This window comes from Metopolophium dirhodum, chromosome 1, assembly GCF_019925205.1.
Source record: "Metopolophium dirhodum isolate CAU chromosome 1, ASM1992520v1, whole genome shotgun sequence".
Lineage (NCBI taxonomy): Eukaryota > Metazoa > Arthropoda > Insecta > Hemiptera > Aphididae > Metopolophium > Metopolophium dirhodum.
In genome coordinates, this window is record NC_083560.1 from 110,529,816 (window position 1) to 110,542,659 (window position 12,844).

At 28.9% G+C, this 12,844-nt stretch overlaps 2 protein-coding genes across 3 annotated transcripts in view; one reads left to right on the forward strand and one right to left on the reverse strand.

Moving 5' to 3' along the window:
* LOC132937310 (protein unc-80 homolog) overlaps positions 1-2,335 on the forward strand; it is a 51,984-nt gene extending 49,649 nt beyond the window's left edge. For both annotated transcript variants that reach the window (XM_061004137.1, XM_061004138.1), the window contains one exon: positions 224-2,335. In XM_061004137.1, the coding sequence (XP_060860120.1) occupies positions 224-676 (453 nt within the window). In that variant the 3' untranslated portion in view covers positions 677-2,335. The remainder of the gene's footprint in view (positions 1-223) is intronic.
* A 1,868-nt stretch (positions 2,336-4,203) lies between these two features.
* Positions 4,204-12,626, reverse strand: LOC132937311 (homocysteine S-methyltransferase-like). Its single transcript, XM_061004139.1, has 6 exons — positions 12,379-12,626; positions 6,649-6,842; positions 6,422-6,568; positions 5,036-5,298; positions 4,649-4,857; positions 4,204-4,563 (listed from the first exon to the last, which is right to left on the reverse strand). Exons 2-6 carry the CDS (start codon positions 6,821-6,823, stop codon positions 4,416-4,418), a joined length of 942 nt encoding a protein of 313 aa, XP_060860122.1. The 5' UTR covers positions 6,824-6,842; positions 12,379-12,626; the 3' UTR covers positions 4,204-4,415.
* Positions 12,627-12,844: the final 218 nt, after the last annotated feature.

Consider the following 12,844-nt stretch of genomic DNA (forward strand, 5'->3'; position numbering starts at 1 on the left):
ATTTATAATAGAAACAATTACAAATAATAATAAAAAAAGTCTAGGCCTAAGGGGACTCGCCCATCGCCACCCCACCCAAATACGCCTCTGCCATAATATGATTAGATAGTAATTATGATATTATTATTATAAAATATAAAATCGATCTGAGAGACTCTACTTCGGGGCTGATTTGCCCGAGCGCGTCGTTTGTATTTATCTCAATTACTGAACGAATCAACAGGTGATCCCGCAGGGCGTCAAGTCACAACAGCAGCAGACTTGCGACGACATGGACAAGGTACAGATGATGCCCAGCAACTGCATATGCGAGTGTCTGAGCACGAGAACGATGCCACTGGATGATGGCCGGGCTTCAGTGTCCAAACCTGAGATGATATGGGAGGAGGATAGCCACAGCGCGCCGTCACGGACGTCGAGCACGTCAGGGTACCGCGAGAACTGCAGCCTGTTGATGATGCCGATGGGCAGCTCTGACGAGCGGTCGTCATCGCCGGTCCACTTGCACCACCATCACAACTGTCTTACCGCAAGCTGCTCTACTATTATGCCGGCTGACAGCCCCGGCTCAGTGGCGACGGCGGCCGGCGGCAGTGACCGAGAAATGAGTGGTAACGAAGACGTAGGCAGTCAGCAGACGATCGTCACCTACGAACAGGAGGACACGCTGCTCTGAGCCGTCACTGACGACAACCTATTTGGTTTTGGTACAACTACGATGACAACTGCAACGATGGTTTTATTATTATTTCGAAGGTGTCTGTATGTAAATATAACATAATCGTAGACTTATACTTATTAGCATAGGTAATAAAGGACTTTTACAAACATAATATGAGTGAGGCCTGCAATCCATGTACCTAGTAGCCATCTGAGGAAATGTGGTTACCGTAGTAACCATGCCATGAAAACTCACCTCATCTTTTCATAATATTCTGCAGTTACAAAAATCGTAGATAACCTCATTTTACTTCTCTAACTTTCCTTAAATATCTATGCATATTATATTGAGTATAAGTCGATGAATATAATATTATGGCCATCCAGTTGCGGCTAAATTATGGTGTATTGAACATTATTAAAATCGCATACAGTACACAAATTGCAACAAGTTGTAACAAGTATCAAAATATCTAACTTTGTATTTGTTTTAATTTTACATATTATATTATAATCAACCCACCAACCACCACCTGCAAAATTAGAAAGTGAAGTGTATCACAGGATACTCTTTAGCCATGCGGACCTGTGTATAACAACAATGATATATATTTTATACTGTTATGTATTACCATTGAGTATATTATATTGCACAATATAATACTCAAAGGTATTACACTAAATTATTATATGTCATATCATAGTCACAGTAGTTAAAGATATGTTTCCGGGGACATACCGTTGATACAGAATATTATATATAATTCTAGTTGTTGTCACGGTACAATATCGGTGGCGTTATTTCATATTTAAAAGAAAAAAATTGTAACCTTAAAAAAAATCAAATTTTGTCCTAATTATAACTTTCTTATCCTTTCTTATATTTCTTATATAATATTATAGTGGGTAAGTTTCTCATGTTGGTCAAAAATTTAAAATTTAATATAGGTACAATATAAATGTTGATAATTTTAAACGGTCATTGGTAATAAATCATCATATACGAAAGTAAAAAATATACAGCAATGGGTGATTTATATGAAATGTGTGTATAATATTATTGTATTAAAATAACTAAAAATCGTATACAATTAACTGTCCGTCAATATTATTCGATTAATCTATAAAAAATAATCGTATAAAGTAAATTCCGATGGTAAGTTGAGATCACCAACAACCGGTCCGTCTGTATGCTTTTAAAGATTAACGGGAGCAAATATAACCACCTCTCCCACCAACCTAAAAATAAAAATGACGCCATTGTATATTTTATTACATAGACAAAGGTAGACAAGTGGGTAGATACCGAATTTTGCAATGGTTGATGATATATAGGTATCATACGTATTATAGCGTAGATCTTTGTTATTTATAGATAGGTAAACTGATAAATTTTATAATGTGATTGTACTATTACGATAGTTGTACGAATGGGTTCTTACAGGGCTTGAAACTGATATCCGTTATAAAAACCAAACTAGTTGGAAATTTGCAATCAATAAATTGTTATAAAGATTAAAGACGGTGTCAAGCCCTGACCTTATTATACACAATTCTAGGGTTAAATTATTATGATAATGTTGTATGGAACGTCACTATACTGCTCCGATCTAAACGAACATAAATTGTGAGTATATAGGCATAGAGTCGTTACAATTGTTTTATTATTTTTAAACTAAACCTGTGATTCCTAGTTTAATATAGTCGTCACGTATTTATTAATATAGTGTTAAATTCCGGCCATAATGATATCGATTCTCGATAGAAAAAAAGTTATATATATATATATTTATATTGCGCTCAGATTGTCGTACTTATTTTTTTATAACATTCGCGTTCACCTATGATACCGGCTGGTCGCCTCACAGCTTTTAAAACCACCACCGGGTTGGTTATTACTAATAAATCACTTTTAACGTTTAAAGCTGTCGGCCGCCGAAAACTTGGTTGAACGTTCTCTAATATCATGTGATCAAAAACGATGGGTTTCTATCTTATGTTTCAAAAATTAATGACTGCGCATGTCTGCACCGTGCGCATGCTCGAGGGAAATAAAATCATATTTTGTGCAATATTTATTATTATTTTAATGGTTTGATGAAAAAATTATAGGCAATTACATACACTACGTGCCTATAAGTAAAAACGAAAATTTTCAAATGACAATAGGTACTAATAAAAATTGTCTTTTAATTCATAACGTCACAATTTTAAATAGCACTTCACAGATATGATAGGTTTAATATACATAAATAAGAAAATGTCTAGTGCCTAGCTAATAATTTATTATATCTTAATACGTAGCAATGAATAGTCAATTTTAAAATAGGTAGCCGTCCAGGCCTTTATTATGACCAAAATTATCCATAATAATTTTTAATTTAATTTAGTTATTTCTTATTATACTCAGTTCTGTGATAAGAATAAAGTAATGAGCTTTGGGTTATCATTAGCATAATTTGAATACAGGTTTTTACATAGCTATTAGGGGTCTATAACTACATCATTTATAAGGGAACTAATTGGCAATATGTTTCGATTTTAGTAGATATTGTAATATTAAGTTAGGTAAGTGAAACTAATATTTTTCAATTTATATATTGTAATATTATATAGGTACCTGTTAATTCTATGAAATAAGATTATAAATAGCGTTAATTTTTAAAGTGTAATATGTTCTTTTAGTGCCAAACAACCAAAAATGATGTTTGGTATGTTATTATATATATATATTATGATGATTAATGATTATATTATCAATTACTATGTATAATATGTAGGTATTATACGCATGGACTATAAATATTGTAATATTATATATTTAATATTTCTAACAAAAAAAATCAAAGGGATTAAGATCGTGATAAGTCTAAAATTAAGCACCCCTTGTCATATTTATAGCTCCATATTTTGGAACTTCGTTTTGTACACATACATGTTTATAAGTCATGTATATAATAATATTATACAATCGTATAAACAATGTTCTAATACCTACCAGAATTTAAATTATTATATTAGGGTAGTAATTATTAATAAGTATTTAACGCACTTGTAATATTAGACATTACCTACCTATTATATTGTATTGTTTTTTAGTGATGAATAATAATGTATTAAATTCATCAGAACTAACACAATTCGGATGTATTTAAATATTTAGTTGAATTATATTATGCAATCGTAAGTAATTATCAAATAAACTATTAGAATATATTTTAGTATATTTGAATTTTTATCGGGATCAAATTAATATTTATTATTATTATTATTATTATTATTATTATATTCTAATATACCTAGTGATAAAAGTTTATGTAAAATGTTTACAAAATAAATGTACTTACTGCAAAAAAATGGTGGAATATATAAGTATTTCAGTATTTAATATTCAATATAATATTTATTTAATAGTATTCAAATTCTGCGGATGTGTAAATAAGTGAAAATTGTTTCTAATTTTATAATTCACTCTAAAGACTCTAAAGGACTCTAAATGATATACAATCGAGAATCCCGCCATTAGGTAATTAATAATACATATTGAACGAGGTTTTTACGTAATTTTATTAATTACAAAGTAATACAAAGATATTATAGTAGGTATATTTAGTTAATTCCAATAGACGTATGTTTTATTTTTATGAAATATTTTTAAACAAATATTGTAGCATGATATATCTTATATTCAATAGAATAATTTAGAATTAATATTATTTCAAAAATGAATAATAATATATATTTAGGTGTTTGCATTAAGAAGATAAATTGTCAATTAAGTTTCTAATACGTGATATTTCAGTTACACCAGTGTTACAACAACCTCCGATTATTTTCAGACCTTTTTCACTCCACAAGTTTAGATCGTCGATGGTAACTTGGTACATTTGAGTATTATCCCAGCTATATAAATATGTCAAATTAATAAATAAAATAAATTAAGAGTAAATACCTAGTAGCGAGCCTAGTAGCTAGTAATGACACGTACCATTTATTAACGGCATCCCATACTCCACCTCCATTTGGATAAGTTATGAAATCGACATTCTCAGTTTTTACGGACGTCAAAAGTGGTGTTATGAGTTTTGGGTCCAGACAGTTCATGCCGATGGCAATCAATTGTTTTCGTAAATCATTTGTCCAGAACTTTTCAACAGCGCTTGCAAATGTTTCTCCGTGACTTATGTGTTTGCTGTCCTACAAACAAATAATACAAATATCAGTTAAAAAAAATCATAAATATTTTTAATATAACAAGAAAACCTTTTTGAGTAACATCTGTTTTGAATCAAGTCAACACTCGGTACAATATGGTTCTGATTTTGAATAAGTTATCCTATGTGGTGGGAGGTTGTAATATTAAAAAAAAAATTACCTTACACGAGAACGACAAGCATGCTTTTTGATTTGGATACTCGGCCAGTATGTTTAGCAAAATGTCAGCCTCGACGATCGAAGGAATCGTTTCAAAAAGTACTACATCGACACCAGCCTCTACCAGTGCTTGGATCCGAGGCTTGTGCCAATCGTACAGATCTTTTGAGCCAATTTTGCCTACATAATTTCCATTGTACTCGGAACCATCACACAGTGAAGCGCCGTACGGACCAACAGATCCCATTATTCGAATTGTCCTCCCTGTATATTAACTAAGCTACAGTAAAATTTAACATAGCCGTCCCAAAGTTTTCGAGACCAGAGACAAATTAATGCTATCAGGCCCCTCAATCATCATAACACGATAATATGATGAAAACAAATTGTCACAGACATTTGCAAAATGTTGGAACCAACCTTAGTCATTCAAATTCATGATATCGGTGTGGGTATACTCACTACAAAACCCGAATAAAACATTCTGGTTAACCCGAAACCTAAATAGTTTTTTATTTTACAACCTTCATGTGATATATAATTGTGTAGGTAGGTATTTTACGTGGTTAGTTCAATTTTGTAGTTAATTATTTGCTTAACATGCAATAAAAATATTAGGCCATTACAATCATTTGGAGGTAAATAGTAAATACTATGAATATTTTCTTAAAATAATTAGAAAATAAAATCGGATTCTATCATTAGGTTCTGATTCGACCAAATTTCCAGATTTTGAACTATTTAAGTTATAATTTATTACTTAATTAGTATAGAACACATTTAAATTCCAAATATAGAATGAAATATAAATATAAAATATTGACGTGTTGACGTATGTCTGATAGTCAGGTATGATCTGGTGTCAACAACTAATAACTATATATTGTCAGCGATCAAATACTATAAATATAATTTATAGTATTTGCAGTGACAATGCTACAGGTTACTATCTTTTTGGAGGAGGCTAAACAATTAAAATTTAAAAAAAATATCTAACAAAAATAACTACAAAAAATTATGTTTTTTTCTGAACTACTTAACACCCATATTAACCAATATTAACCCGAATAATAACGGTTATTAACACCCAAAAGTTTGTTTAATTTTTTTTATTCTTGTGTTTGAACAGCCGAATACATGTAGCACCGAAAACTCGAAACCCGAATAAATAAATACCCTGCTTATAATGGGTAACGCCGAGTAATCTCAATCATATTATGTATTACTATACCTAACACACAAGTAAATCTGGAATTTCTAGGGGAACTCTAGAAATTATCCTAAAATGGAGCCCGGTGCAAAAACTTTAATATTTAAGACAATAATATTATGATTTTATTCGCTAGGTACCTACATCACCAATCAGTACAAAAATATCGATATTTACCAGAACTTTCTTCCATTATTGCTCGCCGACAAATCGTGACAGATTTTTTGATCAATTGGAAACTCTGATCATAGTCGAAGTTCAAGTATTTTTGAAAGCCTTCGATACTTGCCTGGTAAGTGTTGGTGGTCAGAAATTCCGCTCCAGCTGTAACACAAAAGTAGATTTCTGGATAAAAAAAACATTCTACTGCAGTTTATCGTGTGCGTTTTTTTACAATAGCAAACCTCTGATATAATCTCTGTGGGCTTTAACAACAGCTTCTTCGTTGTTAAAAATCAAATTAGAACCCCAAAGTGGATGTTTCATGACGCTGTCGTACTCCACGTATGGCAAAATTCCACTGATAAAACTTCCGTCCAAGAGGTACATTTTCATATTGAGCACCGTTGAATCCTGCATGTTAACAAAGCACTGAAAACTGCATGAAAAATATAGTTATCATAAGAGAAATGCGTAAATGCGTGCCTTGCACTATTATTAAAATAATTTAAAAAAATAGGTATATAAACCACCTATCTGAAATCTATGCTCCACTACTACTAATACACTAAAATTCCTTAAGGCGACGTGGTACCCGCATGTCTTTTCTCCGTCGTACACGCGTAGGTATGACAAATCAAATTTTCGTTCACCAGTTTCAAATTTCAATAATGTGCTGCCAGTTTTGATATCAGCTCGAATTTACCTATTATCAAACTTTTAGGTTAGTAGGTACATAATCCATGTTTTATTGTTGTTTTTTTACGATATTAAAATTTTTAAGTGCATTATGATAATTTTCAAATATGACTATTTTATATACTCATAAGTCATAACTCTCTTCATAATTAAAATTTCGTAAAAAACAAACGAGGGACCACGGATAATGTTCTTACCTTAAAGTTTGATAATAGGCCAATTCATTCTAATATCAAAACTGATAGCACACTAAACTGGCGAACAAAAATTTGGTATGTCAAACTTATGTAAGACGGAGACAACACATGTGGTTACCACGTCCTCTTGAGAATACGGAACTATCCACAAAAATCTAAAATTTATTGTATTGTATATTCATCATTATATTATCTGTGTCATGTTAATTGTTGGGTTCTATTATTCGGTTTATTATGTTCATTATTTTCTCTAAACTTTAATATTGTAAAATAATTGTAATTAACCCTTCACTGCATGACTTTTTTAAATTAAAACAAATTATTATTTTAAAATTATTTTATGCTCGTAGAGTTTGAGAAAAATAACTAAAAAATAAATTTTTATTTTATTAAGTTCCAAATATGAACTTAAGTCCATGTTGCATATTTGCAACTATATGTATACGAAGTACCCGCCTAATTTCTAAATAGCATTGCATATAGTACCTATACTGAACTAGGATTTTTTTTTAAATTTTGTCACGGTACAACACAACATTAGAAATGCAGTTTCCTGTAAAAAAGTACAGAAAATAAATACTATTATTTAATAAAAAGAAATGAAAATAGTTAGGTACTAAAAATAAAATAGGTTATATATATATATCTTTGAACAAAAAAAAAAAAATTGTAGAAAAACAATATAATATTTTATATAAATGGGAAAATCATTTACTTATATGAAGTCAACAAATAGTTGATAAACAATTTTATAAATATTAAACATTATGTAAACATAAGTGAACATCAGTGAACAAAATAAAAATTATTAGTAAATTAAAAATAATAGTTTCCAAAAACAAAAACAAAATTAAATCATGTCTTTGAATAAAAAAAAATTAATACATTGTTTTCACTGGTATAACAGGATGAACTGGTTGTGTATTATCAAATGAAGAGGCAGGAGGAACATCAATAATTATAGGATTATTTTGGATTAGTTCATTTACCTCCAATATCTACTGGAACCAATATATCATTATCAACAGAGTCCAACAACTAATATAACTCATTTATAAACAAAACGCCAAACGATTTGAACGCAACTGGCAACTAAAATAATTGTAATATTATAGCCTATAGGATACCACGCAACGCTGGTATCAATATTCAATAACAACACGTACTCGGTCCACACCGTGTAGCATATATACAACACATGAAATACATCGATTTTCTACTAAAACAACACTCATAAAGTCAAAACGTCATATAGTCTACATATTTAACATAATAAGCTTGTGGAAAAATTTTTTTTCAATGGTCTGATAAGAATAGAAATGTTGATAATATAACCTAACCTATGTTACTATACACGACTGACAACTTGTATACACTAAATAAATACCTAATTAATATTATCGCATTATTGAAAAATTAGGTTTGTATGCATTATATGATTCATATAGATTAGTAATATACACATTTTAAGCCATGCAGTGTAGAACAAAGCATCAAGGGCCTTTCCAATTTTTAAAAAAAATCAATGGAAACTGAAGACATGTTTGATAAAAATTTCGAAATAAATCAGTGGGTGCTATTAAATGCATGAATAAATGAACGAATCTAAGAGTATAATTGAGAAACGAGAGAAGTACTTTTGCTGTAAAGCAAGGGGTCTCCATAACCTACAGCCTGCGGAGAATTCCGGCCATTCAAGCTTTTCGAACCGAAAATACATTGATAAAATAATAACTAAAAATAATATTTATAAATCTTTAATTTCATTACCTCTCTATTTCTATCTAAAATACCACTGCGACACTGCTGTATAATAGTATAATAAAGATTAGAGGTCAAGTATATAATTTTAATGGATGTGTTAAATTTGAATACAAATATAAATCATCGTGGCTATATGAAAAATGATTTTGATTTAAGACGTTACTTTAGCCTATATTTATAAAGGTATTTTAATATCAATTTATACTATTGCTATAAGTTATTTATTTTTCAATTAATAAATAGTATAATACGGTATGTTGAACAGATTTTTCCACAAAACTACATATTATTCTATAATAAAAATTGTTTAATAATTATTAATGAGTTCTATTTGTATAAACTTAATACTACTAAGTACCTGATATTAACATATAAGTCAATATTGACAACGTATCAAAGGACGAAGTGAATAAGTACGTAGTATCAATAGCTTAAAATTAATATATTTAGGTATTATGAAAATTGTGCATAGTGTAGGTATATTAAGAAGAAATAAAGCTACAGGATATTCTGCCATATGGTGATAAGTTTCAAGCACTTGTCTAAGATTAATATTTTTTAAATTACATACAAATAACTTAATTTGTTAATCTTTTTTTTAATATTGAATTCCGTCAGCGCACTATTTGTTTTCTCTCTCTGGCCCACACGCAACATAGACAAAACGCATTTACGTAGAATCTTTTTTTTTATGTTTTTGAGTAATCTTAGAGTAAAATCACTCATTACAATAACGATAGAGAATAATGTTTTTGAGGGTTTGACATATCAGTTTGTGTAAAAACTGTCTCAAAAATGATTTAAGAAACATTTAAATTTACAATATTTTTATTTTTAAATTCTAATATATTAATAAAATATAAAACCGATATGTTCACCCTCAAATTTGTCGAAAAAGTATTGTTTATATTTTGTTACTGTTATAATACAAAAAAGTATTAATATTGTTTTGTTGAACATATATATTTATTTTAAGTTATAAAGTCTGACAATAAAGTATTATTGATGAAGCATACTTTAGATTTTGTTATTGTTATAGCTAATAAAAGCAAATATTAATATTTCCTTTTTGTAGATTTTTTTTTTATTTTGACTAATATTCTAACAATCATATTATTCGTACACTGTACAATGTACATCAATTTAAAAAATATACATAATATATAATATATAATACGTTACGTTGAATATTTTTCTCTAAAATTCGATGCAATAAACAGTTACAATTTGGAAGTAATTTGATATTACACCAACTAAAAATTAAAATACTGGAAAATGTTGTAATTATTGGGACGTTGACATGACGTTGGTTTGATGTTGGTTGATCAATTCTAATCATATCCATCACATTAAATGTATTGAATTCCAGATATTATTATAACACTTTAACCTTTTCTAAAAATGTCTAACAACAAACACAGAAAGTTTTTCTTGTCTTCTGAAAACATTTATAATGTGGACGTACTAGGTTATTGCACCGGTGCCTTAAATTTTTTACCCTCTATAATTTTTGTAATAGGTAACTTTATTCTATGATAACTCAAAAACCATAAAAAACTATTTATTAATTAAATAATATAATAAAAACTTATAAGGAACCTTGTACTATATATTCCACACTTTTTGACAGTTGCAAACATTTTTTATCGAATTTATAGAAAAAACTAAAAAAAAATCAAAAATGTGAAATTTTGTAAAAAGAGTAACGATTTGAGTTATTTTGTTATTATTTCAAAATATTCTTCATGGGCTCTTGAACCTTTTAAAGTGTATTATTATATAAATACTACACACAATTACATTAAATTTGTTAAATGCAATTTTTTGGCAAAAATTATTTCGACATACCGTATTAGAGGAACATGGGGGCATGGGGCAAAGTGAGCACGCTAATGTCTGAAGACCTGTAATTCACTTAAAAATCAACTTTTTCGTTTTAAATTTTGTTTACACGATCTATAGGTTATGGTAGTTGATAATACATTTTTTTATGAAAGTTTGATTTTTTTTTTTATGTAAGTTTAAAAAGATGTAAAAAAAATACAGTTTAGGTATGGTGCAAAGGGGGGACATGCGAAAAAAATCTATATATGTTAATTAATTTTATAAACACAACAAATTATTTATAAAAAACGTTAATATACTTAAATGTATAGCTTAACTTGAAAGAAATAAAATTATAAATTGTAACTTTTTATATGTTATAAAACATTATTAATAACAAAGCTTAAAATAATTGAATATATAAATAACAATAATTATGCAATTATATTATGAAATAAATTATAATAGGCATAATATGTCCAGTTTTTCATAGATTAATTGCAAAAAAATCGATAACCACACAATCTCAAACGACCAAAAGAAGCCATAAATCCAATAATATTATTAATTTTTTACATTAAATAAATAGATAATACAATGTCCCCACTTTGCCCCGGTACCCCACTTTGCCCCATGTTCCACTACTAATATGTAAGGTATAAAGTAAATATTAATTTAATAACAATAATAATATAATACATTCTACTTAGTAATATTATATTATGCTGACAAACCATTTTTATTTCTCAGAATAGTTTTTCGTAATAGTAATATAATATATAAAAAATATAATTTAAAAGAACTATAGAAATAATGATTGACGTAATGACTCCGCTAAGAATCTTTTTTGAAAACAATGATTTAGCATTGAATTTAAATTTAAAACATCCATTACCATTGGTGAAGCTAGAATATTTTTTCGATAGGCCAATAAAAATAAAATACTTCTATATAAATACAATTTTAATAAAACAATATCGATTAGTGTATGTTAAAATCAAATTAACTTTCAAAACTTAAATAAAATTATAAAATAGTTTGAATAAAAATCATATTTCATATAATAAAAAGAACTTTACGTTTAAAACAAAATATTTTCAAAGAGAAAACAAACTCGTCAATTACAGCATATAAGATAATGATATACAATAAATATAATATTATAATTTTATTATTCTTTATAGGTATCATTCGAGTCGTACTATGTGACTATAATTTCGGTGGTTTGGGTTTTGGAATTGTGTAAGTCCGGGCCACGTAACTGTCTATTACAGAAACTCAACATCGAATTACTTTGAAATCTACATAACACTAGGAGTTTTCCGGTTTTTTACGCTTATATTAAAAACGTATATTTTTTAATGTTTACAAAATTAAATCTTTAGAACTGGAATACAATTGTGTTTTTTTAAAACATTTTCTTAAGTGTTTTTACTGATATTTGAAGTAAATATGAACTCATTAGATTATTTTTATAAGAAAACGACTTGCCTTTTGAGGTTGTGATGAAAATAATATACAATATTATTTATATCGAATAAATCGAATATATTTAATATAAATACTACATATAGGTTCACCAGCCGGCTAATCTGCACTGCGTTCGCGACCGATGACGACTGGCGATGTATTGCCCACAACGGTTTGCATTTGACGAGAACGATTATAATATTATTATATTATTATGTTGGAAGTATACAAATACTTATATATTCCTAAATACACAGTTTGTGAAGGCTTCAACGAACACAGGTGATGGGCATGAGTGCATGACGCAATGTACACGAGCTATTGGATAACTGTTATCGGAACGTTTAAAATCTGAGTGGAATTTAACCATTAAATATTACGAATTCTATAGCATACCGTAGGTATGAATAATTGAACTGATAACCACGACGACATGATAACGACCATGACTGTAACAATTAATACTTACGAGTTACCGTTGCCGAAT

Bases quoted from the DNA above. Each gene is read 5' to 3' on its own strand.
- LOC132937311 (XM_061004139.1), bottom strand. From the start codon at position 6,823: ATGCAGGATTCAACGGTGCTCAATATGAAAATGTACCTCTTGGACGGA. The intron at 4,858-5,035 runs GTAATTTTTTTT...ATTTGTTTGTAG, and splicing joins GCTTGTCGTTCTCGTGTAAG to GACAGCAAACACATAAGTCA. The intron at 4,564-4,648 runs GTACGTGTCATT...ATATTTATATAG, and splicing joins TGGGATGCCGTTAATAAATG to CTGGGATAATACTCAAATGT.